The sequence below is a fragment of the Lepidothrix coronata genome, unplaced genomic scaffold (genome assembly GCF_001604755.1).
Source record: "Lepidothrix coronata isolate B3197 unplaced genomic scaffold, Lepidothrix_coronata-1.0 Scaffold30, whole genome shotgun sequence".
Taxonomy (NCBI): domain Eukaryota; kingdom Metazoa; phylum Chordata; class Aves; order Passeriformes; family Pipridae; genus Lepidothrix; species Lepidothrix coronata.
The window spans coordinates 4,589,920-4,616,491 of record NW_016690210.1 but is presented as its reverse complement, the minus strand read 5'-3'; the positions used below and the strand labels follow the sequence as shown (position 1 = coordinate 4,616,491).

General features: G+C 37.3%; 1 protein-coding gene across 1 annotated transcript in view; it reads right to left on the bottom strand.

The window, feature by feature from the left end:
- CASK (calcium/calmodulin dependent serine protein kinase) overlaps positions 1–26,572 on the bottom strand; it is a 202,930-nt gene that overhangs the window by 45,007 nt on the left and 131,351 nt on the right. Inside the window, exons 10-12 of the mRNA XM_017810874.1 lie at positions 25,795–25,894; positions 20,581–20,598; positions 12,820–12,941 (exon numbers count right to left, since the gene is read on the bottom strand). Coding sequence (XP_017666363.1) covers positions 12,820–12,941; positions 20,581–20,598; positions 25,795–25,894 — 240 coding nt within the window. The remainder of the gene's footprint in view (positions 1–12,819; positions 12,942–20,580; positions 20,599–25,794; positions 25,895–26,572) is intronic.

The following is a 26,572-nucleotide window of genomic DNA, read 5'->3' as shown; positions in this document are numbered from 1 at the left end:
GAAAGGATGTGTTTCTGGTAGCTTCACTAGCACAAGCAGATCTCTTCATTTTGAAATGGTATATTCTAATTCATGGAGTTTTCAGTTTACAAGGGGACCTGGCTACATATGGTAAGAGGAGTAAGGCTTATATTATGTATTAATGCACCAGAACTGTTGAAGAAGTCCCACCTTCTTTGCAATCTTTGAAAAAAGACTGGTTTTGCAATACTTTTCAATATTTTTGCACTTAAATACCAGCTGTAGCAGAAGCAACTTAGAATAAGGAATTTACTGTCATAATTCATCTCTGAAAACTACAAACTTCAAATCTTTGAAGGCAGAGGTTTCATTTAGACACATTAAAAAGAATAACAGTTCCCTTGGACACAAGAATCCAACACATCTTTACATGAACGTTTTACAAAATGTGTAAGAAAACTCCGAATGAAACCTGTTTGCACACACCATAGATTTATGTACTTCTGTGGTAGAGAACACATTCCTATGTGCAGTTAGCCACACAATTTTAATCACAGAAAGTCAGCCTGTTTACAGTGCTGTCGCCTTTCAGCAGCCCTGGAAATTTGAGTCCTTCAGGGATCACACCAAAGGTGGTACAGAATGAACTGGCTCATTCTCCACTGTTCTCAACAGAATGCATTTCTATGTAATACCAACAGACTTACAGCAGGACAATATCTGCATGTGCCCTAATTATGGGCTTTCTTTTGCTGGAAGTGTCTATTTTCCAGCAAATAACACTGTTCCCTCAGCCCAGGAGCCCAACTTCCAAAAATTTCACTCAGCAGTAAGCATAAACATAACAATTAAAAATCTCTAATAATTAAAAGAAATTGTTGTAAAATACAACAGCATTTGTAACGTTTGGCATTTCCAGACTTTACTTTGCATCTCAGTCTCACTCCTCAGCACAATAACAGCAGTTATTCTGCATTTGCTAGAAAGAAAATCAAAACTGAGAGCTTGCTCTAGATGATCTTAACAACCTTAACTGATACATTAACAAAACTTGATATAACAAATATACATTGACATTATAGCTAATAAACAACATAGTACTGCTTCTTAAAAAGACAAGTTTTGATTTAAATTCTGCATGCTAGAACACAAATGAAGAGAATACCCACAAGCTGTAAAGCAGTGCTGCTATCAGTTCCCCAGCTTTTGCAGAGAGAGACTTTTTGTCTTCTGCCTGTATAAAGGGAACTCATTTCTGCTGATATTTAAAGCAGACAGCCCAAAGCCTAATCCACAATCAGGCAGGCGAGACAAAACAACAAACTCCTCTTCTGACTAGTTTTTCAGATGTGCAGAAATTCTTTTTTAACCATTTCCTGCAAGAGGAGTCAGAATACTGTCCCAACACAACTCCCATTCAATGTCCCACTGGAAAACGTAGATATGTCACAAGTAGCAGAAATTTAGCCTCACTGCCTCGTTTAGTCTTGAATGTGGTCAAAGTGAGATCACACAGTGAAATCAGTAAGTATTCTACCTATCCAAAATCTGGAAGTTTCTGTGAGGCAAATCAGAAACTTGTTAAAACAAGACCTACTGAACTGCTAGAGTGAAACCACCTACCATTTTTCAACACAAACACACATTTTGTGGGATTCAGTTGCAATTCAGACAGATACTGGGTTGCCAACCTTACATATTAAATTCCCAAACGGAAACATCTAAAAGTAATCATTAAAATATCTCCTTATATATTTTTTTGCTTTCTGAACAATTTAACCATATGCAACACAGTGATATTAGAGGGCTGTTTTTCATCACTTTTAGGTTTTTGTACCATCTAAAAAATTCTCATGTGGGGGTGCTGTCTCTTGCACAGAAACATTTACTAACAAACAGGCTTGCTGTTACTTCCCACAGCTTCCTATCCTGGTTCTCCATTTACCCCTGAGGTTTCATGTGTTGCAAGTCTGAAAGAAATCCATGATCCACTGAATGAAATAATACTCACAAGCAGTAATATCGAAGGGCTAAAATTAAAGAGCCATTTAGACAATTGCTAGACCACTTCATTCTTTCTTCTGCCAGTTCTGTTTCACATCTCATTTTCCATGCAGAACATTGTTAACGTTCCCATGGGTGCCTCCTTCCTTGGGATTCTAAGCTCTCAAAGAAACACATCCCTGAAACTATCAATTCCTACTGGAAAACATGCTGAGTAACAAGGTCACAGTCACCAGAGGCTTTATCTTCAACTTTGTTTAAAGACAGTTTGCTCTTTTAAACACTCTGTTTTTCACTGCTAAGGATTGTGCCTGAAGCTCTCTGGTGCCACTTTAGCATCAGAGACCTAACATTTACTTCCCAGCATAATTCCACAGCACAGGTTACAGTCCCATCCCACATCCAAGTCCAAGGCATATTCAAGACTCTACTTTGTACTTCTATAGCATTACAGGTTACAGCCCTCCACAGCTTCAAACCTTTTCCTTGTGTGACACACAAGCTGCAGAACAGGAGCACGATCAACCTTTGCATTCCAGCATCTCAGTAAAACACAAATGGTCAAGGTTCATTCTGCTGAGGATGAACATAACTTAAAAGACAGAAGGTGAGAGGTATGATATCTGTTTAATTAAGGTGGAAACATGAAATGATTGTAGGTTTCCTTTCAGAGGGAAAGCACATGCCCCCAACCCCTAAGAAGTGCACAGCCAAAGGACTGTGCAGCATTTCCTTTGTAGTAATCCAATGGGTAAAAAAGAATCCAGAAAGCATTTTTATTGCCTTCACAGGGTCTGTCTATTAGTTACAATTTGGTTACATGACAGCTGGAAAGAAAGGCCACAGGCCTTCACTGGTGTCAGCAACAGGGAAAGATGTCCTCTAGCACTACCACTCAATATTTTATTATCTAAATTTTGCATTGACATATTTTATATGCTTGGAAACACCAGGGGAACTAGAAGGTTAAGGTATAGAACACTGAGAAGATTTTCCATTCTGTTACATAGCTAAATGTTGTATCTATCTTTTGATCAAAACCTTAAAAAGTGAAAACGTGTCCAAGTTAAATTCTCTCAAAAGGTTCTAATGCTGCAGTGGATCTGCAGGCAGTGCTGAACTGTGGGGAAAGCACATGAAGTTCAGTCTGAAACTAGGACTACACAAATCTGTGCAGCTCCACACACTGAACCCACTGTGCTGATGTACATGGGCGTGGCCACTTTTTAACTGTTATTTCTTACTTTGCTAGTTTGGACAGGCAGTAAATTTAGCATTTAAAATGATAAAGCAAATATTTCTACTTATGCATATTATGTGGCTTTTTACAGTCTTCATAGAGCATTAAGTATTTTTACAGTTTGTTCTAAATCAATCTTTGATCTAATTTTATTTTTTAAAACTGATATAGTTTAAAGCAGATTCAAGGACACATTTATGCTCATACTGATTCAGACCCCATGGTCAAGTGTCAAGAGGTTCAGTAATATCTGATTTGTACATCCTATTTCTTTGCAAGGGGCTAAGTTTTACTTCCAGTGTACATGAACTACAAACAAATTTTGGCTCTGTTGTAGAATATATTCCTTTTTAGCAGAAACTATCAAGTGCTATGCACTTACTCAAGCCTTAGCACTTCAGAGGTAAATGATCTGAGGAAAGGACTATGTTTTTACAAAATAAACTACAGGGTATGTGCATTTTCACCCCCACAACTGTCATTTTAAATTGTGCCTCTTGATTTGCTTCATTAACCAATTTATTTATTTCAACTTGTCTCACAGAAGTATTGATAATGAAGTTATGCTATTCCTCAAAATCACACAAGACATTTTTCATTCTATTTAATTTCAGGTAGCCCTGAGTGCTTCACTCATGTATATTGAGTCCAGACTCCAGTGTCTGACAGGATTATGTTGCACTATCAACTAGGACTCTACCCTAGTAATTTGTCTCATATCTTAGGAAAAACCCACATTAATTTTCATCATGAAGATTTTATTGACTGCAGAAGCTGCAGTTCTCAACAAGTGACAGCAGATACTAAAGACATGCCAGGCCCATGTAAACACAGCTTGCCAAAGTGGGAGAGGCTGCAGTTTAGCAAAATGCTAGATCATAAGTGATACTCCTAGGAAAATGTATGTTCTCTCAAATTGTAAAGTTTGGTAAGAAAATCCTGGGATAATCTTAAATAAACACACTTCAAAGTTACAAAACAAAAATTATTTAGATTAAAGTAGATTGAATATGATGTTTTCTTACCTCCTCAAAGGAGGTGAGACCTCTTCACTCCTGCTGCCATGAGCTGACTGCAGATACCCAGGGTACCCTCCAGTCCTCCACTACACACAAGACATCCTCAGTACACCACCTAATCCCTTCTGTTCCAGGAACTCTCTGCCACAAGTCCCTCTGGCTTTTTTTTTTTCGGGTCTCAACTCCATTCCTGTATCATAAATCAGATTTTAATCTGTTCACATTGCAAATGTTTTAACTTCTTCTGCAAAGATGAAATACGTAAAACTAGGATGAAATAAAGGTACCGCTTTGAACATGGCAGTGCCAAGAAAACTAGCACAGCAATTGGAAAACCAGTACAGTGAAGTTCAAAGATCCCAGTAAAACCCCCCCTCACTCTCGTTCTAGAATGTCCTAGAAGTACTGTTGGGAAAGATGGGCTTGCACCATTATTTCACAAGGTACTTTAACAGATGAATAATTTCAAGGACACAAAAATCCCATTATCCTACTTTTCTACATCAGATATCTAATAGAAGCTGATCTTAAAAAAAACCAAGGCAAAACAGCTTTTAGAGATGACACCAAGCAGCTGATCAGATAAAAGTAAATGAAAAAGACATTGAGGTGCTGGAGCATGCCCAGAGAAGGGCAAAAAAGCTGGTGAAGGGTCTATGAGGAGCAGCTGAGGGAGCTGGGGGTGTTCAGCCAGGAGAAAAGGAGGCTCAGGGTGGACCTTATTGCTCTCTACAACGACCTGAAAGGAGGTTGTGACCAGGTGGGGGTTGGTTTCTTCCCCCAGGTAACAAGTGGTAGGACAAGAGGAAACCACCTCAGGTTGCACGAGGGGAGGTTTCAATTGGATATCAGGAAAAATTTCTTCACTGAAAGGGCTGTCAAAAGCCCTGGAACAGGCTGCCTGGGGAAGTGGTGGAGTCACCAGCCCTGGAGGTATTTAAAAGATGTCTAGATGTGGCACTTGGGAACGTGGTCTAGTGATGGACTTGGCAGTGCTGTGTTAATGGCTGGACTTGATGATTTTAAAGGTCTTTTCCAACCTAAATGATTCAATAACCACCAGGGAAAACCAAGCCCTCAATACAGAAAGGCTTTAAAAAGAGTGTTCCATGGACAACACCTTGATACTCCCCACAGAATAAACTTTGCTCACATCTTCCCTTCCTCCCTGCTTCCAGCACGGACTAATGACCAACAGCAGGAACTGCAGACTCAGGTTAGGCCTACACGGGCTTCATTTCCAGTTCAGTCAGTTGAATTAACTTCTCATGGTTAGTTCATCACCCTAAAGAAAAGAATGCTAATTACCATGAACCTCACTTCAGGGGGATAAAGAATCCTTAAAACTAGTTAAATCCACAGTGATTACAGCAGGTTGGTGAAGAACACAGCTTCTCACCTGCTTTATGATATAGAGCATATCTCGCACCAGGAGGTGATAATGGTGGAGTTAACAACCCTTTTTGTTTCTCCCTATTCATGTAAATTTTTTGCAATGATATACTGAGAATAAAAATGTACAGCAATGAGATCAGTAGTACCAGAAGAGCCAACATGCACCAGCCAAGTACTTGAAGAACTGGAAGTAGGAGGCAGCAAGGCCTGACTGACTTCAAAGATAGAAGCAGAGCTTACTGGGCTGTCAGTACATTGCCTTTGGGTTTTTTAATGTAAAATAAGTGTAGACTGAAGTATCATTCTGAAGAAAGCTCCCAGCACGAACAAAGCTGAAGTACTATTCAAGATTTGTGGACTGTATCACAGGTGCTGTAGTATTTCTTTATTTTTGTAATTTCTCAGAGTTAAGCCCCAAGCTCCTGGAGAAATAATAAATCTGAAAATCTGAAGCTTTATAAGGAAAAAAAAAAACCAAACACGACACGTAGCCCTTAGAGTTAAAAAGGAACTGAATCTAACCTGAACTACACATAACATAATAAGAAGTGAAGAAAATGCAGAAAGTCAAATATGAAAATGATCTTTTTTCTCTCAAGACAGTATCAGTGAGGTTAATTAAATGTTCTAAAAGTGGCAAGAGTACAATTTTAGTGTTTTTTGACATATCAGGCCCCCCCCCTAACTTAAAAATACACTGTAATCATGGGAATTTTTAATTCCACATACAAAAAAGAGTCTAGGGATTTATGCTTTCGGAGAAAGATGTGTTGCTGCACACAGACACACACAGGCACAGACACAATGACACACCATTTACACAGGGAAGATGTCATTAGGCCAAGAGGAATGGGCTAAGTAGTGCAATTCCCATCTAAAGCACACACTACTAAGCTGAATTTCACTTGATGATTCACCACACCAGTATGAAGCTTATAAATACTCAAAATGACAGAAGATTAGGTAAAAAGAGAACAGGTTAAGTGTAGCAAAGTAACTATCACACTGTCATGCAAACTCACACAGAATATTGCATTGTTGGAAAGTGGCGGATAAATAAATATCTGAAAAATTATTCTCAATCAATATGAAAGTTACTGTTGGCTCTTATTTGTATTAATCTTGGGTTTAAGAGACCAACTCATCTATCACTATTATATAATGTAAAAGTATGGAACAACAATGCTTTCTGCTCAGAAGACGAAATATAAGGCAAATCCCCTGTATAAATTTGTACGGCAGAGAAACAGGAAGAACAAGGAAACAACGAGATGATGCTGACTGGCACAGTGACCTACCTACCTACCCAGTAACACAGAAAATGAAAAGCAGAGATATGGAGTTGAAAATGGAAGGTATTTTAGAGAACGATTATGAAATAAGGCAGAGGAAATTCTAGAATAGCCTCTGCTTTTAGTGTTCTTTCATACAGAGCTTCTAAAGAAGTTACCTTTCAGAGTACAAATGGACTGCACTGCTGCTGATGATCCAGCCCACCTGCTGAAGGAATTCTTCGAACAGTTCTCCCTAAGGCTTGGCCATTGTTCCTTCTGTACTACTTGGGAAAGGAGTTTCCACTGCACGGTGGGACAGTCCCTCCCACTCCCTGGGGCTGTGCTGCCTCTGCTGGACTGGGATAAGAGCCAGACTTGACTCCCCAAATAGCAAGGTGCTTTTCTGCCAACATAGTTTCTTTTTCTTTTTTTTTTAACAAGTATTTTCCATTTACTTTTGTCTTACAAACATATGAAATAAAGGATAATTAAAAATAAGAAAAGGTGTTTTAAAAATGATAGAGAATTCACTCAAGCATAACATGTTCTGAGGGAGTTTAAGCAAGATGTGTAACATGTAACACACTTTCTGATCTGCTTTTGCAAAAGAAAAGCATTCATGATTCACTAAAACATGTTCCCCTTATAAGTTTTAGCATAATCAGTATTCAAGAGAGTAAGGACCAATGTGGATCCAAAAAACCTTGAACCACACTATATGATTCACATAGAAAGTCATCCTTATTCAAATCAAAACATAGTGAAATTAGATGATTGATGAAAATACTTAAACTTTTTATAAACAGCTGCTGGTTTTATTTTATTTTCTGTATAATATGATGGATATTCCATCAGCCTGTTCATGATTTATAGCAAAAGAAAGGAAGAAGAAAATGAAAGCATCCTGAAAATAAAAAACAAAATGTTTTTTGCTTTGTGTTTTCTTTATTTTTTTTTATTCCAAAGTATACAATAAAGTTGTTAAAATAATACACCTTGCTCAGAAAAGAGCAAATCAGGGAAAGATACCTGAAGAGTTTAAAGCATTTTCAAACAGAGAACTTTAGTATCAGCAATGGCTGGACACTACTGAATAACTGCAACTTCTACAAAAGACATTCAAATTTACTGTGCCAACATCCAGCATCTAGAGGATAAACATAGCAAACCAAAATAAATGCAGCAGAAAGCTTTAGCCAACCATGTAAGAAGCTAAACTGAGGTTCCAATAACATTCATTCTAGCAAAAGAGAAAATATGTTTCCTTAAAAGTCTGGACTTCAGGACCAAATCTGTTTGGGTGACTGACTTCAAAAGAAATCCTAAGGAAACTCCGAAGTGTGCACAGATGCATATTCCTTTGAAACATTACCAGTAGCAACACGGGATAACACACATAAAAATGAGATTCTCTTGAAAAATCACTATGTCTTAAATATATACACTGAGAATATAAATTAAACTCAAAATAAAAGAAGTGGCTGCACATATATAGATATGATACAAATGGCTACTCCAAATTTTGTTTAACCTCATTTACTTAAAACCACACGTGTGTAATGTGTTAAGCCAGCAAAAGGTAAACTTTCTTAAAATCTCATAACCCTTCTATCACACATACACTTGCAGAAATAACAACACCTACCTTAACGATTCCATCTATGTAACAAACTTCTTAAATTAACAGCCAAAAGATACCAGCCTAGAGAACTATCTGCCTGAGGACAGACAGATGCAGACAAAGCCAGTAGCACAGAGAGGCCCCAGTCACACAAAAGCTGATATTGTTCTCCCGCTGAGCAAAAATCTCCCTTGTAAATCGAACGACATCTGCATTCAGAATCACCCTCAGAAAGCATCCCTGGAGAGGAGACCAAACTGCTTGACTCAACAGGAGAATGATTTCTCTTGTCTCCTTCAATGTAGGCAGCTGCATGAAACAGCAGCTTCTGGTTTTGCATTTTAGCAAACCTTCCTTCCTTTGATGCACAGATAGAGATAAAACACAATGTGTGAAGATCTCCCTCACTAGGCACAGCCTTGAAGCCCGCTATACTTTTCAAAACAAATAATCATTAAAATCTTTTGTCATGATACAGAACAACAAATGCCTCCAAAATTAGTAACCTCTTCACGGTTCTTTCCAACTTCTTTATCAGTACTGCTGACATAAGTCAGCAATGTCTCCCAGGATCTCTTTCATGACAGTCAATAAAAAAATAATTTAATTCAAGCATTTGATAAGGCTTATAAAAATCTGTCAAGGGTAATAAAAAAATTGCTTCACTACTTAAATTTAACTCTGTTTTTCCATAAAGTTATTTATATACTTTACTACATTCTTTATCATCTAAATTGGATACCAGAATGAAACAGCCTATAAAGCTTTACACAGTCATAAACTCAGACAGTTCTAAGTCACAGACAGGAATGTCCTACATCATTCACCAAAATTTTGATCATCACATTCCTGATAGAAGTAAAAAAAAATAAAACCCACCCCAAATTAGTCTTTTAATTTACAAGAAAGACCAATTACTAACCAATAAATTTTTTAAGATAGTATTTCTAAATGGTTGTTTCTAGAAGGGCCTTTACTCTCCTCATTAAACAAAACTAAGTTTTTAATAATGAATTGTGTAACTTCTGTGCACAAATAAACCACTCAACACAATAGCAGGATTCTGTAAAATGAAGAAAAAGACACACAATGAAACTATTCAATAAGCCTACATCAGGATATGCTGCTGTATTGCAGGATTTGGCCCAGAGTGAATATAAACTACTCTCTAAGTAGCTGGCATCTTTTTTCTCCTTGTTTTGAACAGCTTTGGCACTCAAGTAAACCGGAAGAGAGTCTTAAGACAGCAATCACAACAGACATACAGAAATGAATCAACCAAAAACAATCGATGGGATGATGCCTTCTATGGCCTTCAGAGGTGCCTGTCCTCATAACACCTAAGTTAATGAATTACTGAGAAAGAAGACTTTTATTTTGTGATCTGAAAAAAACCCAACACATGGGTAAACCTGCACCCTTAAAACAAAGATTGCCCTTTCTCATTCAGCCTTCAGAAAAAGTGTTAGTTCAGAAGCAAAATAAGGTATTTCGGCAGCAGGCATGATCTACCCTCACGTGCCTAATCTAAAAATAAGGAGAACTCCTGAGAATGAGTAGGAACATGAGAACAAATTTAACTGTGGAAAACGGCCACGGAAGAGGAACAGTAGTTTAATGCCAAGTGACAGCCACAACTTCACAATAGATTAGAAAATCCCTACTTAGTGGAATATAATGCTTGGTCTGGTGGCTTCAGTAGCCCCAAATACTCTGAGAGGAATAAAGAGTTCTCCTGACAGAACTTCATCAAAGTACAGTTGATGAATTTTTCACAGATCTGAGAGAGAAACCAGAATAGTATCAATTAATAAACAGAAACCAATATCCCACATTCAAGTTACTGACATGAAGAAGCTACCCTTCCAAATAACATGGTCTGTAATTTGCTTCAGTCTTTCAAATATGTATTGCATGACACTCAAACCTTTTAGAATTTAATTTCCTATTATTCTAATTGAAGTATCTTTGGAAAGATTCTATCATCCCCCCTCAACATAGCATAATAAAACAAAAATGCTTTTTGATAGCATTTCGTTCTCACAGATATGTTATTATAATGGACAATGAAATGCATCCCTGTCTGTGTAAGAGAACGACCACGACAATGAATGGGAAAACTGAACAAATTCATTGCAGTTTTTTCTTGTTTAAAAAGCTACAACACACCATTACAGAAATAACAGGTCATGAATGAAGTACTACAAACCAGACTGGTGCTGTCAAGGATAGGAAAAAAGTAAAAGCATTGCAGAAGCATGAGTTAATGTCTGCTAGACCTGTCATACAGCAAAATACTTAAACTAAGGCCATATGGTTTACAAAGCCAAAGAAGTTATATGATAACATAATAATGGTTAATAAATATCTAAAACCTTTCTGCATGAGTGACAGAAGTGTTTTGGTACTTATTACAATCATGTTATTCTACCTCTGTCCAGATTTTTTTATTCCTTGTTCATAGTGCCTGATCACCTTTCTATACTGCAGTCTGCAATACAAAACCAGTAATTTATGCATCTGGAACGCAAGTTAGATGACCTTACACTGGGGAAAAAAAGATTCATACTTAAATGCAAATTGCAAGATGAATTGTTGGAGACAATTCAGGAAAGTCATGAGCTCCTAGTCCCCTCTTCCTGCACGCTTCATGTAATTTTATCCAATGACTGTTCAATGTAAAATGCATAAACAGTTATCAAGAACAAAGATTAGAACTGTAGAGAGTTTGCCAGAGCAATGCCCTCATCACTTAACAGCTAACTAACTATCTCTGCTTCCCCAAGTCACACGAGCAGCTGTGGTGAGGGGAAGCTTTACCAGCAGCCTTGTGTTCCCAGACAGGCCAGTTCAGAATCCAGCAGCTGGGCCTGATTCCAGAAGGAAGTATGTATGGATCTGAATCCTTTAAACTTGAAGAATGCACAGAATTGAAGTGACCCACTATTCATTAATGAAATTGTAAGAAGTGCACAAATCATCTACCACATTTTAAAGAGTCTGGACACCAAAGGACCTACAGCACTGTTTATATTCAGATTATACCTCTGCAAAGCTGCATAGAGGAATTAAAGCATTCAACAATTTTTCAGAAACTCCTTAAAGTCTCTACAACCAGAATCATCTACCTGCAGATCAGAGAGCTGGAATGACTCCTGTTCCTGTGAGCCTTCCACAGGGTAAAAACTACAGACACCGTGTTAGATTTGTGATATTCACTAAGATACCCAAGCCATTCAATTTAAGACATGGTAATAAAATGGTCACCATCCACATGGGCATTTTGGTTTGATTCAGGAGTAAATTTTTGAAATTAATCTTCTGATTATGCCCCCCTACTACATTCTTTGTTTTTCACCATAGAGTGTTACCATACCATATTTACTCTCAAACAACACTAACATAGAAGATGCTGTTCACCTACCGGTCCACAGGACTGCAGTATAGCCAGAATAAAGTAAAAGCTCTTAAGATACCCAAAGTCAACAACTGCTTTGTTCCACAAATCTGTTACTCTTGTGTTGTAGTACTTGCTAATGTGGACACAGCCTATGTCTCTGCGAATTTGGGTCCATCCTGAGTTTTTTCTCAGTGCATTATGTAGATTGCTTTAGAAACAGTTGGTCAAGTCTGAAAGTAAGTCCCCTGTCTTCAACATCCCATACATCCCAGAAAAACATCACAGAAAGATTCTTCTGCTACTTTTGGACCTGTATTTTAGACCCAAACACTGTGTAGGTACAGAAATCACTGACAGCATGATGTGCTTTTGAATTTGTTCTTCAGTGAGGGTTTTGGCACCGCTGTCTTATGGAGTAACAGCTCTTGTGAACCACAGAATAATAGAGATTTAAATGACTGATCCTACTGTGTTCAAGAGTAGGAGAGAAATGAGCATACCCAGGTGCTTCACACAAAAAATGTCATACTTTTAAGAATATCCCTAGAGCTGGTCTCAAATTAGTACATTGCTTAAAATTAATTAAAATGAATCCGTATAAAGTTGCAATTCACCTTTAATATAAAAACTGAAATCCAGTCCTTATCAAAAGAAAAAAAGCTATTCTGATGAAGTGTTTTAAAGCAGATCCATTAACTCAAGTCATTAATCACTCACATATTCTAAAATATTCTGTAGGCACAGTCCTAAAATGTATTTTTGTGTAAAGTGCTAGTTGTTACATTCTACACCTAAATAAATTAATTTTGGTCTGAAACAAAGAAAATATAATATACTTGGATTAAAACAAAATACTATCCAACGAACAACAGGTACAAACAAATTGTTTATCAAATAAAACTTACATCTAGTAGTGTGTGAAGATGCTGATCCTGGAATACACTGTGAAGAAAATCTAAGTCTTTTTCACTGCAGTCTGTAAGTGCATGAATTTCTTCCAGGCTGTCCAGCACCTGTGAGACTGCTCCTACGGGGCAATAAACAGGGAAAAAAAAGGGAATAAAAAATCAATAAAGCAAAGACTCATGGTAAACTGAACTTTGGAAGAGGAAACTTTCACTTCATCTGGTACAACCGGAACAGGAACTTAAAAAAGTTGGAGTTTTCACAGGAAAAGACTCACCGAATAAACTTTAAATATATCAACAGTGCCCATATGTAGTGTAATTATACATAAGAAATGGTTTAACAGGAGAGAGTTTAAAACCTGATTTTATTAAGCTTAGCTTTGTTCTTTTTTAGCCTGTTTTCCAATGATGCCTTATGAAGTGACTTGGATTATGGGCCTGTCCTCAGCATTCTTTCCCCAACCTTTCTTTCTTCCCTTTTTGAACTGCTGGCCAATTTCAAATACATATTGTAAAATTTTGAAACATCAGTAAAAATGATTTTGAAAAAAAAATTTTGAAAGAACCAATGTTTTCACGATTTCTTTTAAAATCAGCATCTGGATAGAGGAGGGAAGAGAAAGACCTGACTGCTGCGTCTTCCAGAGGACATAAAAGGGCTGTACCATGAGCTCTGGGTTTTGTTCCATTTGTTCTGCTGGCCTGGTTATCTCAGACCCAGTTACAGCACTTGCTGCTTTTTGACCAGTGCATTGTTTTGGGTCATAGGGAGATGGGGATGATTTTTATATGGCATGGAGGTGAAAAGAGAAGCAAGAGCTATGGAGACAAAAAAGGATAAATGGGAGGCTTTATGGAAGGTGGAAGTCCATGAGGGAAGTTGAACTCACAGCAGGGGAGGATACAGAAACGCAACACAAATCCATAGTAAACCAGCCCACAGTGGTTCTCTGTAAAACAATTTGTTTTAAAAATCAGGTATCAGTGGTGGCTGCCACCTGTGTCCATTACTAGAATGCCAACTTATCTAAACACCCAGTTTTTCCACAGTGGTATAAGCATCTGAAAAGAGGATAGCACATCCAGTCTGCATCCCATGCCGGTGTCTGACAGTGAACTGTTGAATGCTTTTCCATAAATAAATTCTTAATTTGGGATACAGAATCCTAAATATTCATTACTTCATTAATTTCTCAACAGTATTCTTATTCTGTTTACTCATCTGTTTGCCTGTGTCCTTTTGACAAGATAAATATTTTAAAAATTGCTGTATTTCTTGAAATTCCATCCTCCACTGTATGAACAATTCTTACAAGCCTTCCTTAACTCAAACTCTTATGTATTGTACTTCCAGAATGTAACAAAACCAAAAAAACCAATACCCTCTTAATCACACAAGGAAAAAAGTTAAATTAACTTATTTCTTTGAAAACCTTGAAAAACTGGAATAAACATAACAAAATACAAAAAAACCTACTGTACTAGACTTGCAACCTCATGGCACAGCAGGATGAGTAAGTGGCAAATCTAGAAATGACTCCATCACATTTAGTACAAATCTCAACCTGAGATTCTCCTGACAATTCCCTGTAGACCAAGGTTTGAGAACCACAGTACTCCTCTCACTCACAACCCATGGCTCAGGAGCAATAAGACTTTTTAATTCTCCCCCTTTAAGTGTGTCTGACTACTTATATCCACTTGATGAACTAATTTATGTTCCTTTTAAAAAAATTGTGGCTGCCAGCAAATAAAATTAATGGTTTGACTTATAGTAGTTGCTGTGCATGAGGCTGGGTGCGCTGAAAAAGAGAAAAACCTGCCTCCTGTTTGGTAAGTGAAAAAGCCTGCTCAGCTGAAAGGAACCTCCCATATTCCTCTTCCAGAGATACAGCAGGAAATCTGAGAAAATACAGGGACTGGGAATCTGCTGGTAAGAGGATGGAGAGATCACAGCTCAGCCTCAAAGGCAAGGAATAAAAACATTACCTAGGGATCCTCTACATTTTCAGAATGTCAGTTTAAGGCTCATGAATTTAGAGATCTCCAAGCCTGAAGCAAAGTGTTTGACTCTCCAGAATGCAGTTGGCAGAAGGAAATTTGTTTGAATTCTCTTTTATTTCTATTTTGTCATGCTCAGAGTTTAAATTGTTTCATTTTCTAGCAAAACTTTGCTTTCTGGGTTCAAAGCCCTTTCTGTGTATTTGGAGTATTTAAGGAAAAACTCAAGAGAAGATTCACTTCAGAGGCTTGGATATCTTAAAGAGTCTCTAATACTGTACAATGTTGCTCATAACCACTAAAACTTGAGCCAAAACCAGAACCAACGAAAAGTGTGTTCAAAGTTGTCTGCAGAGCTGCACTGGTGTGAAACACCAAATGCTCTGGACTATCCCGTTATTTATTTGACAGCATTATTTTGCAAATTTTATTTTGTGGAATACTTTGAGGGCTTTGAAATAGAAATAAGTGTTATGATTTTTTTAATATTTGCATCTCGACAACCTCTTCAATATTTGGGAATTCCAAAACATTAAGCTTTGATCATTAGGTGTTTTTTTTTCCCTCCTGTCCATTGGTCGCCTTGAATAGGTGACTGTAAAAGGAAGTTTCCAAGAATGTCCTTAAGGAATTTTATGAGAAGTTCTGACGTGACTTTGCTAATCCCTCAAAATCATAGTTCTACCTTATGCTTTTTTTTTCACCTACAATCTTATGTTGCATCTACTGCCATGCCTTTCATGCATTTACAGATAACGTGCCACCTGCATGAGAAAATGGCACAGTTGCAATACACTGACAGCATGCTAGTGCATTAAAAAAGTGATAGAACAATTCTACAGGCATTTTTGTGAACACCTAAACTCTCTCTGTTACCAACATCTGCTTAAAAAAGCTTAAAAGTACTTTTCAGAAGAGTTTTAAATTCAGAGAAATGATACTAACTACATAAAATAAAATTAACCAACCTTTACAGCACAACTGTTTCTAAAAAGATTCATATTCTATCATATTTAAGCTAAATTTCCAACCTTTGGGGAAGTATGAAAGCAGTCAGTAATTATAATTAAAGCTTTTATCCTCTTGAAATAGGATTTAATCTCCTTTCAACGTTGCAAATGCACCCATTTTAGCCTCAGCACAGATGATAAAGGAAGAATTTAAGTGGGTTATTACACAGTCATGCAAGCTAAAAGCTCAGATTTATCATAGTCTGTAGCAGTTACAGACAAAATCTATAAATATGAAAATTAAAATGCATAAATATTATTAAGAAGAAAGTTGACTAACTAGACTGTCTGTGTTAATTTGTTTTATAAGACTCCCTAAAGTAAACTTTGTTAGAAAATGCTGCTTACTGCCCCAGAATTTTCAAGTAGCCACAATCACTTGGGTGAGATGAATCTCACCCTGCATCTTAAATTACTATACAAATAGATACACACACGATTGCACAGGAAAGGTTGCAATTCCAGTGACACAAACAGAAGTCTCTTCTCTGAAGAAAAAGTAACAAAATCGACATCAAACTTGATTCTGTGAGAAGATTCTAGTAACTGTGGATTCTACTGTAAATGCACATAAGATCCCAGTGCCCAAAGGAGCAGTGATACTCTGGGCCATGCACACAACCTTGTCTTTCCTATTCCCATAAAAATACCTAAAAAAAGATGGCTCCAACTGTTCACAGTTTCCTTGGGGCTACCAGTTCTGAAAAGTCGAAAACTATGAGCTCTCATATATTACAAAGAAGAAAAAAACACATCAGAATGTTTATGATGGTCTCCTGCATCAGTGCTAGTACATTCAATGCTTTCATAGTCAGTGGAATTACTTCTAAGAAGACAGAGATGAGTTCAGCAGTTTTCTGCCTACAGATCTATTATTTATCAGAAAGCATATTTGCTTTATAAGGCAAAAACTTGGGATTTTCTCTTTACCCTGTGCATAGTCAAAGTTATGACAGGTAATTCGTGCAGGTTCTGTTACCGCATTTATGGAGGTGGCCTTCCAGAAATAGTTCTCTCTTACAGCTGAATTCGATCTCCAGAGAACTCTGTAGTTCTCATACAGTGCTCTTAATACCACCTAAAGTTGGTGTGGACACTGGTTCATCCAGCTGGAAGCAGGCAAAGCTTTGTTAAAACAGTGTTGTTACCACAACATGGCATCCAGATACTCTGGTCTGGAACAGGTGGTTTGACTCGAGAAACTGAACTTTAAAGGTAGGGAGGAGTTGCTTAGTTGTCTCCAGAGAGAAGAGAGTAAAAGACAACTTTAAGTACTATTCCAAGAATTGTCTATGTATTCTCCAGTACTAATATGTCTCCCTCCACCACAAAACACCCCCAAAGTTTGCTGTTCTGAGGCTCAGCAAGCCAGGCAGCTACGACTGGCTTACTCTGTTATGTAACGTGCAGCACAGAGAATTCGGGGCTTTTTCATGTGACCTGCAACAGTGTATGACTGAATCAGTGTTTAGGTAAAGAGACTTAGATATGGCTGCAAAACACAGGCTACATTCTGACTACAAACACATTCTGAGAGAGGGTAAAAAAATTCTTTGATTTATTTTTTAATACTGAAGATTATTAATGCCCATTTAAGTCTCTTCTGACTAATGAAAACATTTTAGAGGAAGTCTGACATTTTTTAAATACAAAACTATAAAACTACAACCTTTTTGCCAGTCTCCTGCAATTAGTATGCCAGGAAATAACTCTGCAGAAGAACTTGTAGTAACCGCTATAATTAACAGCATGTTTTTATTAAAGAGCCACTGACAAAATCCAAACCCCTTAGATTTGTAGAACCATATAAAACTAAGTTCCTGACACGAGCCACTAATTTCTATCCTATTCATTATTTACTCACTATTCTTTATGTTGTGTAAAAAGGTAAGTAACTACGTCTTGAAGATTTTGCAGTGGTTTTTTACTGACTAACTAAGGCTTTGCTGTTATTTACCATTTCTGTATATATCATATTTCAGTCCTTATGCCAGTCAATTTACAATCAACAGAAGCTGATTGAACCTTATCTCTTGGCTGCCTTGTGTGCATCTGCTGGAAATGAAATTAAAAAACAATTCTGGCTCTCTTAAAGCACAGGCATTTCAGAAGACAGGATTTACATTTTACTTTGTGAAGTGGTCTGAGGCTAGTACATACAGCAAGGGCAGAAGAAAAACCATCAGAAATTGTTAGTTTTTAGAGAGATCAAATATTAACAGTCACTAGACACAATCTCCAAAAAAAAAGGCAAAAAGAAAAGCATGGGGATTATTATAGAAGTGCAGATCTTTCCACTACTTGTAATAATGTAACTTTTTAGATTAAGAGGAAGCCAACTGAGTATCAGATGCTCTTCATCACTTTAATCAACATCTGCAAAAATCACTGGAGTTGAGATGCCTCTAATCTCACACAGTAATTTGTTGCTCTTTGCTGTTCACTGTATTCCAGAGCAACTAACTCTGCAAGGACAGATGACAGCCAAAGCAGGGGTATATATATGACTACAATAGTTTAAAATAAGGTGGGAGATACTTGTTTCACATATACACAGCACTGTAATTAAAATGAAAGGCAAGTAAGGACTCCTTCTCAAATTTGAGCTACAGAAGTGTTTAATGGCTTCTTCCTTCTTGAACAGAAAACAAACAGCCAAGTGTAGACACCCTGTAAATCTACAAATAGGTTCCTACATGCAGACAGTTCTCTGAATGCTACTGGGAAGCAAACAAGTCAGTAATAATATATATATTTATGTATATATACACATATACCATGTGTTTATAGTTATACACAAAACAATCAGGAAGACTCCAGGGAGAGAACTAGAAAGATGGAGATTTATAGAGATGACAAGGAAAATGTAGAAACACAGTAGTTGGAGCAATGGAAGGGTATTGGGATTTACAACTAAATTAAAGAAGGTAAGAACACCTATGGAATACAAGAAGGGAAAGAAAGGCATGTAAAAGTCAGAAATGAAACCAAAGAAAATAGATGCAGGAGAGAAAAACAGGGAGGAGGAGGAAAAGACTAAACAAAGAAAAAAAAATTAAAAGAAGAGAAAAAACCTCCAGTAAACAAAAGATAAAGTGTTCCCAAACAGCAGAAGGAATGCAGAGGAGTGCACTATGTATGGAGAAACAAAAAGGGAGGGGTGAAGGGGAAGTGGAGGGGGGGAGAGAGCCAAGAGGGTGGGGAGAAACTGATGCCTGGTTTTGAAGATGCCTTCCTTTAGTTCTGCACGCACAGGGGCACTGTGTTATGCATGTCTCCAGCTTTGCCCTGTCTCCAGGCTTGAGACCTTCACATAAAGTTTGCCAATCCTTTTTCCCAGCTATCCCTCACTGTAAAACTAGTCACAAATATGAAAGAAGGCAGTCTAGTGTGGTGGTAAAAAAATATGCAGTGAGAAGGTACCGTTTTTGTTGTTTTTCAGACCAGACCTACACGTTACCTGTAAGTGTACTCACATGCAACAAAACAGATAAATATTTTAATAAATGAATGACCTTCACTGTCACTTCCTTAGACACTTTCTTCCTCATTGCAAAAATATATGGAAACCCTTTTCTGACCAGCATGATGGCAGTACATCCTCAGTAAATTTGCTGAGGGAAGTCTCTGTGCACAAACAAAAACTAAAAATCATGGCAGAGGCTCTGCATGAGGTTTCTCTTTTTTCCCTACAACTGTAAAAAATAATACTATTGCAAAACTTTATATAAAAATCCACTGAACTCTCACTGTTGCGTTACTGGACAGGCATTCTGAGATGGGGAAATAGGAGGACAAGGAACAACTTCCCCCACAACCTGTAAGATCAAAATAATAAACCAAATAACAACAACCACAAAATCCATGACTTTGATCAGAAATGGAGACATGGACAAGTGTCTTGCTGCCCTGACTTACGTGTGAAGAAGAGCTGTTACCCTACAAGTCTTAAAATGCAGCTGGAAACCCCCCACTTTTTACAGCTTGTTTTTGGAGATGCTGAATTTGTTGTTTTTGAAATGGTTGTGGTTTGTATCAAAGGGTCTAGAATTTCACACCTTCTCCTCTGTCTAGCACAGCCTGCAGGTTTTAGAAGAGCTTGCACTTTCAGTCTCTCATGATGTGTGCAGTTAACTTGCAGCAGAACCTCCTCCCTATGTGTCAATAACATTCCTTCATTGAGGAGACACATATTGGATAGTTATTTAAATCAGGTGTATGCATATACACAGTGCATATGCATATATTGTGTATCACATCAACAAGAAAGGACCAAGAAAGTTCATGCAAGCGTAGAGCAAGAATGTAATATATGACTAATATTGCAGTATATGCTTGGTGTTAAGAGAAAAAACGCCCATTAGTCCATGAAAACAATTTTGGAACAAAAACACAAACCCCAAACATTTTAGCCTTTATTAATTTAATGAAAATTAGATTTTATTTCAGTTGTGTTGCAAATATTAAATATTGGGGGGGGGGACTAAACAGGTAATTTTAATACTGCCTCTGAACTAGAATCTCCAGAATTCCCTGGAAATCATAACACTTCTGGTTAATTATACTGTCAATTATATTATAGCACAGACAGGTTTAGTAAAAACCATACAGGCTATTTTTTTTTTGAGCAGGCAGTATTAAAACTGAAAATAGCAAGGAGAAGCAAAGAAAGCAGATTTTTCAAACATGCAAAGCCACACACCATAGCTGAATGATATGCCTTAAAGGAAAACAAAGGGATACCTACTTTCTGCTGCTAGAAGTCCTAGTAGGAAGGCAGCGTTTGGACAAACAACAAACAGTATGAAGATCTCATCACAAGCGATTTATAAAGCTGCATCCTAGCACACTAGTTTAGCCACAAAATAGTATGAACAAAGTCACAAGGACCCCCACCCATCTTTTTAATAGGGTTTCCACGTGTGAAGCAAATGGCACTTGCGGGCCGGGATGGGAGGAAAAAACCACTTGGCATTGGGAAGGCAGCACATCTATGCAGTGTTAGATATCTGTAATACCAGACTTCTCCCAGCATTGATTAAACTATTTTAAAAAATTCATGGACAAAAAAGAGATTTCTAGTAAAAAGGTGAACTGGTAAACTAATTCAACATACTGCAAATGACGCAAATCGATATCATATTAATATACTCATACTTACTAAGCAGAATTTGGCAATGTTACATTGAAATCAAAAGTTTCAGTGAGAATCATTATGAGAATCATTCAGAAATATAATCACCTTATCATTGCTTTTAATTAACAGTGTCTTAATGCACTTTTAAAAAACTTTAATCATATCAGAACAAAGAATAAATAGCTGAAAAAATCATAAAGATAATAATGAAGGATTGGAAACATGCAAACTCATGATCTCAAAACTGATAGTTTTGCTTGTAATACTAGAGAAGGAATTAATAACAGAAAATTATAAGGTGAATGTAATTTTTTTTCCAAGCACTCATACTTAAAAATGTTACACAACAGCCTTTGCAAATATTTACAAAATCAGTGGCAATTTCTGCATAGCAAAAGTATTTCTTTTTCTTACTCATATCGATGAGATATGAGGCTTTTAAGATATGGGCTTATATTGCCCATATTTCATGAAATCAATCCCATAAAACTACTAACCACTCTAACTTGTGAGTTCGACTAGTTCCATGTAGGTTCCATGTGCTGATCTTACAACTTGGCCATACACGTGCTGTTTGATCTCACTCTGAAAGACCATCAGATTCAGCCTTTTTCCCATTATTATTACTTTCAAATTTGAAAATCAAGATCTCAAGCTGTTAAGAACTTCTAACTTGACAAGACAATATAGAGTCTAACAAGATAGAACAAGAATTTCAATTTACATACAGCGACCCCAAGACAAAATACCAAAATGCATTTGTGAAAATGCCACATGAAAGCAGTGCCCTGCAGTTTGAGAAAACAAGGCAGAAGCACTGATGTGACCTCAGGGTGGTTGCTTTCTCTGCAAGGCAAAAGCTCTGCTTCTATGTTCATCCCCTTCCAGAGTCACCACAGAGCTCAGACAGCACACACATGTGCAGGAAGCACTGTGCCAGTGCCACTTGTTAGCAGGGGTATGTGAGTACATCTGGTCACTCGGGCTGCTGTAAAATTCGCTGCTGCACTCGCTCTGTGGTTACCTCGAAACACAACATCAGAGGATGCCTTACAGGAACCCAGAACTGTTTGTGGCAAAAAAGCCACTCTGAAACCTGTTAGTCACATTTCAGTGTGTGTGTGCTACAGACCAAGCCAGTCAAGCAGGCATTATGGAGTAACAAACACCCTTTAACCAAAAGGTAAGGTTTGCTTTAATCAAAAAGTCAGTTATGCAGTTTTCCAAAGGCTACGGACTATCCACTGGCTTAACTCCAATACTGACTTGGTAGTTCCGAAAATGTGGCTACAAAAAGGTTTTGGAAATGCAAAGTTATAAAAACCTCTTTGATTTATTGGTTTTTCGAACTGTTGGCCCAAAAACTTGAACATTTTGAATGTACTTAAAACTCCAAAGTAAACTAAACGGTCTTCCTCAATCCAGCTTCCCAAGTCAAAATGTCAAACAATTCTACAGCCTTTCCTTGGGCTGCCACAGAATGAGGGAAGCTGAAGAAGCAAAAGGAAGGAAAATGATATGCTTTACATGGGTGATGTTCATTCTTCAGCCTGAGGCACTGTTACCAAAACACTTGAAAACTACACGTCTGTACCCTCTGTTTGGGGACAAATGGTCAGCTTGTGACAGAAGTAGAGGAAATCCTGTCTTGAGGTAATGTGTGATCAGGAGATAGCAGGGCCAGGGCACAGGGCAGGAAAGGGGAAGGGCAGCAGAGTGAATTTCTCTAGCATCTTACGTACTTCATGGTCGACTTCAAATACTTTCTACTGGGCCTGTTTTTCTCCTGTGTCAGATTTAGCCTGTAGGGTTGCTGATTGCTAACTTCTGATTTATGTTTGTTTCAGCATATTAAAAATACCCAAAACATTTGTTGCCTTGGAAAATAAACATTTTATAATGTCCTGAAAACGGGCAACCTGAAAGTCAAATGTTTTACATTCTAGAAGAAAAAAACACTTGCAAGAAGCTTGTCAGTTGAACTGTTTAGTGGCTGTACTGAAGAAGTTACTGAACACAGCTTATCACCACTAATCTTTTAGTTTAAAAATACCTACCTAACTAAAAAAAATATTTTAAAAGCCTTCATCACACTCTTTCAAAATTCAGCAAGACTGATTTCTGCCATGTTACCAACAGAACGATAGCAGGATGAAGTTAAGATCTTCAGATGATGGTTGCTGATGAAAAAGGAAACCCACCCAGAACACGTGGTGGGAACCAAGAATTATCAAAACTCTGTCCAAATTAAAGGAAGATGTGTACAGAAGAATTCCCTTTAAAGGGAATTTATCTCTGTTTATTCCCATTTAATGTAGTCAAGCAATTTGCTGACCCTCATTGGAAAGCTCTCTAACAAGAATATCCTTTGTGATTCTGCATCTACAAAGGCCATCTGACTTGCTACTTGTAGAGTCTTCATATCCCAGTCTAATATTCTGGTAGTGTAAGAAGATGCTCAAAGGTTCCAGCAATCCCAAGTTCACTGAACTTTGAGGAAGAACACCTCGAGACTAACTTGGAAAAAAGACAGAACTGAAATTTTCTGTGTGTGGAACAACCTGGAGTGCAGGATACATAATGTGCATAACCTAACAAGCATTTATATTTCTGAGATATATCTCTGAAGGAGTTCCATATTTGTCTGTTTCTAACAAATCATTTAATTGCAATAATAAGCTTCACGAAATTTTATGGGACGACTAAATAGGCAACAACACAAAATATTAAATGCTCTTCATTAGAGTTTATGATCTGGAATAACATTTTATGAGATGTTGGGAAGGAAATTTAAATTACCTTAAGATAGTCAAGCTTCCACTGCAATTTAAGAGTTTTATGTCTAATTTCTATAAACTAGCTGGTTTTAGAATCATCACTAGAGCTTTACAAGCTAGAAATGTTGAAAGTTTTATTAGTGTACTTCTGAAGAGGAAACAAAATAGATTTCCACATCTAGCACTGGAAGAAGTTGTGAGAGTTGTGGTACCTTTGCTTGCAAGCCTCAGTGTTTATCCTGCAACATTAAATATTTTATCAGCTAATGTTGTTGGTCAGACAAACATCATGAAAACCACACACTTAGCATGGTTTCCTGATCACTGTGATCTCCCACCAGAGAGATCAACAATGTTATTTTAGAGAATAACTACCCTTTCCTGAGAAATCCAAGGTAAAGTTTCAGTTATTTCAGAGATGAACACAAGATAACAGTGGATCCAGCCCAGATATTCTGTAGAATTTAACATGTGTACTGGATTCAAGTACTCTGTGAGCAGAAAAAATAGAACTTGTACATTTCCTCTATACTGATATCTGCAATTACATCACTCTGAGGAAGACACATGTCCTGTTGCTGTGAGACTGAAACTGGAAAGAGGAACTGCAGTTTTCAGATTAGGAAAGTTGCCACTGTCAATCATGCTGGTGGCTATTCCCTATTCAAATGGGGGAAGTAGATGGAAACAAAAATAAAGGCGCTGCAAGTAATTCAAGGTGAAGTAAAATCAACTTATTCTTTCTTTAAAAGCATAGGTGGATCTTTAACTACAAGTACATCGAGTATTCAAAAGCTGTCTGCCTGAAGTTAAGCCATGAGGCTGTGATTATCCATTTGCTATAAATGATCTGAGGTTCCTATAAATTTCTGTGGAAATGATGAACAGTGTGCATACCTAAGGACAAAGCAATCTTTTAACTTAAGTACTCGAACTTGAAATCCAAGAAGTGGAATTGAAGAATTTCAACAAAAACCAATTTCACCCCATTCTTATATTAATGACGTTGAAATTAACTACTTGCTCATATGAAAGAGAAAAAAAGGTGTAATTAATATATGCAGTCAATAGGTAACTTTCTCACCTATAAAAATATTGGGGAAGAGAATTATCACAGAGCAGATCAATACATGCAATTAAATTCCTGAAATGTGTTCTAGTAAAGTCAGTATGTAGCTAAGATACTCTTCCAGTACTATTTGGTTATTTAGAAAAATAAACGAGAGAGTCCTTTTGGTCTTCAGTTTTCCTCAGAGGTTCATTTAACTTGATCCTAAATCCTAATTTTAGGTCAGACAGACCACTCTAGACTTTTGCACTGCAAATGTTTTAAGTAATGCTATGTCAAAATTAAGATACACAACTGTGACAGGGCTGTGTTAGTACACAGAGTGGAGGTTATTTAAATCCTTGAATATGGATTGTGGACAAAAGGATTGCTTGAGTCAGATCACTGTCCTGCCCAAGGCCCAGCTCACAGCACAGCACAGGTATTATCTTCCCTCTGAAGCATGTTGGGAGGTCCCTGAAGTACCATGTACTGTCTCTCTCTGAAGATCTGGGGGTGAGAAATACTGTCCAATGTGCTTTAAAGAGAAGACATTTTAATCACATTGCTCTCTAAAACAGGAATTCAGGAAAATTTGGTACACAGTGGTTTCTTTTTATATATAACTATCAGTAAGGCATGAGAACCTTGCTCCTGCCTAAGAATTCAAGACAAAATTTCAATAAGCTTTTCTACTCAAGTAATATAAAGAGAAACATGAGGTTATTCCATTATTTGTAATAAAATGTACACACAAGAACATATTAGAAAAAAAATATCAGAATTTCTGTGGAAACTTACAACTGTGCAGAGATTTTCTCTTCAGTTTTGCCAGTCATGAACACCATTAAGACTGAAAACTATTTATTCTTTCACATGTAAATGTTAACTTCATATTAAATTTTATGAAATCTCAAAAAATTATTAAACACTTGGTAGTCTAGTCAGTATAGAATTAAGACAGGTTGACTGCAATAAATGTACTTTCTGTTAAAATACCTGAGGAGGTGGGGTCTTCAGAGAAGTCTGGCAGCTCTTCAGGGGGGTCACCATAGAAGGAGTTGAATTTGTGGCTTGACACAGCTGCTAGTACTGCCCCCTGAATAAAAATACCCACACAGCCTAAATTACACAAAGAAGGATAATGAAACATTTCCAGACACTCTGGATCACTCAATCTCCCGAGGTCTCTGGTGTGTTGACCTTCTCAGTGAAGAGCAAATAAATTTTATAGACTTCAGCTCTGCTTCCCTGTTATCAGTGACCACAAGTGCTGGTCATACACTAATAAACAGTCAAAATGTTCTTTGTGAGGGGATACATGAGAACAGTCCTTTATGTGAGTAAACCTTAAAATAATAATTGTGAGGCACAAATTCCCATAGAACAATGTAACACAATAACTAATTTCTTTCTCTTTCCCTTTTACCTAGACTGAGTGGCTTAGCAAGAATAGAATATTTGACACCCATAATATATCTATATAAAAATAGTACAATTATATAGTTAATCTGACACTCCCAGAATCAGTGTTACATGGGAAGTTACAAAACCAGAAAAATGGTCACCTGCTCTGACATATATTTACTTGTTTAAGTTAAATACAGTTTAACCACTCATGTTTAAATGCCTCACAGTTGTGTCAGTAGACAAAATGGACAAATTTCATGAAACACACTGCAGAACAGTGCTTTGGATAAAATGGTATAAGAAACAGCAAAGGTATAAAAACTCTCAGGAGATGAAATACAGGGGCCTCCCCAGGAAGAAATGTGGG